The 4,553-nt window shown below is 37.6% G+C and overlaps 1 protein-coding gene across 1 annotated transcript; it reads right to left on the bottom strand.

Annotated features, from left to right (window-relative positions):
• Positions 1-793: 793 nt before the first annotated feature.
• LOC131153672 (COBRA-like protein 10) lies at positions 794-3,075 on the bottom strand. The gene is made up of 2 exons (XM_058106122.1): positions 2,556-3,075; positions 794-2,208 (listed from the first exon to the last, which is right to left on the bottom strand). The coding sequence occupies exons 1-2, from the start codon at positions 3,073-3,075 to the stop codon at positions 794-796; spliced, it is 1,935 nt and encodes a 644-aa protein (XP_057962105.1).
• Positions 3,076-4,553: the final 1,478 nt, after the last annotated feature.

Below are 4,553 nucleotides of genomic sequence, written 5' to 3' on the forward strand. Positions count from 1 at the left end.
AAATTGGAGAAAATGGGTACGACTTATATGAGATATGTTTAGCTGATTTCCTTTTGGTTTTAGCTTATGTTTTATGTTGTTTATCTTTTATTTTGTTTTGTTGCGTGAGATTTGTTTTGTAGGTCCTGTTTTGTTTTGTTTTGTTTGGATTTGGAACCCGGTTTTTGGCTGAATGTTGGTGTTGTTCTTTGGGAAGTTTTGTTGTTATCTCCCATTGATTGTCTTGTAACCACGGTATTTCTCCGCAAAAAGCGAGGGGTTATCAATAAATAAATGGAGGTGCCGCCCTTCTTTAAAAAAAAAAAAGTACTCCCTTTAAGGTTTCCGCAAAAGATCAATCAACGTACTCCCTTTAATTAAAAATGTTCTCAATCTCAATATTTTAACTTCCTACACTTAGATTATACACGTATGTGAAGATCATGACGATGAAGATCCTATGTTTAGCTAATAGCAGCATATAGATTTCTTACAAGGCACTCCCAATTTGGACATAAGCAAATACCTGTTCTTATAGATTTGGAGAAACTATTATATTTTGTTCTTTCAAGATTACTGACTTAAGACTGATCATATTGGGGTTCTCTAAGGTGCAGCTGAAGGATCTCGCCAAGAATTAAGAGAATCACTCATAATATGCATGAAAGAATGTTGTATGTCTGTAAAAAACAGCATGAGGATGCTATAAATTGTTCGACTACAATCTGAACTATGAACATGTGACAGAACGCTACTTGTGTACAAGTCAAGATTCTGGCTTTACATGCCGAAAATTTTCACCTAGTCCATTTTGTCAGCGTGGGTGATCCTTTATCAGCAGAAAGGTCAAAAGGGTGAGGAAACCAGTTAGTACAAGGTTCTCATGAGACCGAATTTCACCTCCTGTTGGAAATTCTGAAGGAAGAGAACACTCTTCCCCATTGAAAAGCAACCTTGTCGGAAAACCGTCTCCTTCTACTATATTGATACCAGGCGTACGCTTCTTCGTAAATGAAATGACGGACTGCTGCTTCCCAGGTATCTTTGGGTCTCTTACTGCGTCTGTTCCATTAGTCTCTGCCATCAAGTACGTCAAGCCTGGTAAACCGTGGAAGAATATAGTGTTGTTGAGCTGTGGAAGCTTTGTTCCGTTGAAAGAATAAACATTTTCATAACCAGCATAAGCTTTTCGCATCTGAATTGCCATGAACCAGTCTTCAAAATTCACCTCTTCCCAGTTGAATATAGTGATCCTAGCCGTCCACCCCTTCTTGTAATCAGTGTAGATGTGCCAATTTATGCTCACCCCACAGTTATCGCTGCAAGGTAACGGGTTGGGGATGTGATAATGTTTGATTTTGGCCCAAGCTTTGGCCTTGTCTGCTCTATTTGCAAAGGGAACAAGAAGGGCCTCTGGAGGAAGAAGCATTGCGGGGGCATCTGGATTGCAGGATTTTGTGTTCTCACAACCACACGCACATGTGCTGCAAGGTACAACAGATTCATTATAATAAGCTGAGAAGGAAACGCAGCATCGAGAACTCCTTTTCTTCGGCTGGGTAATGTTGCAGACTATTTGCCAGGTTGCAATGGCATAGCTTATCGCGTCAAGCCCACTCGGGTCTGGAAATTCTGTTGGGTCTACTCTTATGGGTGGGCCACATTTGTAATCTGGATTAAGAACACCATCAATCTTCCATTTCTCAGGAGGGTCAAACGTGGTTCGATTCATATCAGGTGGAATCTTATACACCTGCAGTTGAAATATGGCCTTGGATTTGCTTTCATCCATGATGCTTGGCAGGAGACTGCCATTCTTACAGCAGTATGGCAGATTTCCAACCTTCTCATCCTTTGCTTTTTCTGGAGGCATGTCTGCCATGATCGGCTTCTTTTCGCAGTTCATGACCTGACTAAAGTCTAAACTCTGGTAGTAATTCGCAGCAGGGCCGTAAATGCAGTCTGAAAAGTCTTTCTTGTGAGTGTAAGCACCCCTCATGGAGTATATGAACTCCCCTCTCATCCACTCCCATGTTAAATTCCAATGGTCAAGGCGTCCCAATGGGTTTTTGTTATCCATTGTTACCTGAGCAAGATAATTCCCTTCATATGCTTGCAGAATATCATAGTAGATCAAAAGATCGCCCTTCTGGCGCGGCAAGAACTTGGTTGAGGTTTTGTTCACCTTGAATTTTGGATTCTTAACACAACACACATACATCGAGCTCTCTGCGAATCAAAATTAGCCCAGAATTATTCAGATTAGCATGATTTAAAGGGGAGCTCAGAACAAACTATAAGAAGAAGAAGAAGAAGAAGAAGAAGAAGAAGAAGAAGAAGAAGAAAGGGGTGATGAGAGAAAGCATATTGTTAAAATTATAGTAGTTTGGGGCATGTATAGGAAGAGCATTTGTGTTCCTTGGAAGTGAAAGATTTGGTTAAGGGGCCATCAAAGTGAACTAGATTTTTTAGTATTTGGCATTTGACATTTTACATGTATATAAAGAAACTAAGGGCATAGCTGATTTTTCAGCCTGGTTGTAAAGTTTCAATCACACGAAAAAAAAGAAACTTACTGCGGCGGGTCGGAGCGGGGCATTTGAATCCATCATTTTCAAGTCTTATTGTCTTGGGCATCGGAATCCCAGGTGGCTTCACCCCAAACTGAGTGCCAGTCATTTCAATCTTCACCTGAATTTGGGTAAGATCCCCTGCTGTGTCGACGGAAGTTTTCAAATCAGCAAGAGGATAGCCTGAGAGATAAGTTCCATTCCCCACAGGAGCTGGAAAATCATCACCATCCACTATCACTGCTCCACTTGCAGAAACCAAAATCTCCTCATGTTGAAACCCAATGAATAATTTCCACGCTTTGAGTTCATAGAGGCCGGTGTTCAGTACCGTGGCCGTGGATTTGAAGGCCCAGGCTTGCGCCGTCACATTCTTCACGTGTGGAAACTCTTTTTCCCGAGAAATGAAGTCATAGGACAAGAAAATTCCATCACAGTTGTCCTCTGAACGGCGCGGGGTATCGTAATCCTGAGCTCTACCTAAATGATCTGACAAGGAAACCAAGAAAAACATGAAGAGAAGCATTCTCCACACCATTGTCATGTCTTTCCTTAGAAACAAACAGAGAGATCTGAACACAAATAGTCAAGAGCAAGACATGGGTCCTTTCTTCAGTACTAATTGATTTGATTGGGATTTTTCTCGAGTTAAAAGCCAAGCAAAATTTGTGAATTGGTTTAGAGGAAATCGAAGCAGCAGATTCAGAAAATCTGCAGAAGCAGAAGGGGGGGAGGGGGGGGGGGGGGTGCCGCGAGCAGTGGAGGTGATGGTTGAGGAAAGGGTGTGGAAGAAAACTCATCCAGAATTGTGTGTGACGATGTTAAAAATAGTGAAGACTGAGTCAGGTGGGATTTCCTCCTCTAAAGTTAGCGACAAATTTGGCGGGTCCAATAACGGTCATATACTTTTGTAAATCAGTTATAATTTTAGAATGCCAATAATAGCCTCAGTAACATTTATAAAATTAACATAAATTAAAAACATTATTAAAAAATGCTCGTTTTCATTTTAAATCAAATAATATTATGACAATATAATTAAAATAATAAAATTACAAATAATGCATATTAAAAAAATGTAGTAATCAAAATAAAAATTATCATAATTATTTTGCTTAATTATTATAAAAGGCGTCCTTGGGCCATAGGGCAAGGGTAGGGAGAGGATTGCCATATATAGTGTATGCAACCTTCCCAAAAACAAAATTATTGGACATAATAATTGAAAATAGTAAAAAATAATTTTTTTAATTAGATTTTTTTATTATTATTTGAAATTTACGTATATTTTATTTAAATTATAATTAACTTCATATGATCACTTTATTTTAATTTCAATTTAAAAGAAAACTGAATGATTTAATCTAAAAAAATATTTATAAATATTGAAATTTTTTACAACAGATTACCAAAAGAACTGAAAACTATAAAATCTAAATTTTTAATATTCTTTTATAAATAGTTGAAAATTGACAACATAAATAAAGAATTGGCAACATAACCAAATGTGTTTTTATAATTTAGTTCTTCATTGTGCAAAAACATAAATAGAAAATAGAAAATAGTAACGATACTAAACCAACCCTAAATTTTGCATTCTGAAACAAAATTATACCACATTATGAAACATGATCAATTCATGGTATGCTAGCATGTGACCCTATGCTTGGGAGAAGATTTAAATTTGAAAGTTTGGATTCAAACAAAATATAGTATAAGATTATATTAAATTTTGTTTAAATCCACTCGAACCCAAATTTGAAATCCATACTCCCTATGCAAGCATAAGCATTTTTTTCTCAGTAGAGGTATTCCCAGCTTTTTGAACCCCAAGTGGTCAACTGAAAATATCATACCATTCAAAAGAAGACCTTAAGGTAATCAAATTGCAAATTAATGACCGTTCATAACAATCAATGGAATGAGTGAATGAGCATATCCTGTTTGATCTTTGTTCATGCCCAATCAATTGAACAAGCCAAATATTCCACCAACACAACCAAA

The sequence above is a fragment of the Malania oleifera genome, chromosome 4 (assembly GCF_029873635.1).
Source record: "Malania oleifera isolate guangnan ecotype guangnan chromosome 4, ASM2987363v1, whole genome shotgun sequence".
Taxonomy (NCBI): Eukaryota; Viridiplantae; Streptophyta; class Magnoliopsida; order Santalales; family Ximeniaceae; genus Malania; species Malania oleifera.

Bases quoted from the DNA above. Each gene is read 5' to 3' on its own strand.
- LOC131153672 (XM_058106122.1), bottom strand. From the start codon at position 3,075: ATGCTTCTCTTCATGTTTTTCTTGGTTTCCTTGTCAGATCATTTAGGT. The intron at 2,209-2,555 runs GTAAGTTTCTTT...TTTGATTCGCAG, and splicing joins CCCCGCTCCGACCCGCCGCA to AGAGCTCGATGTATGTGTGT.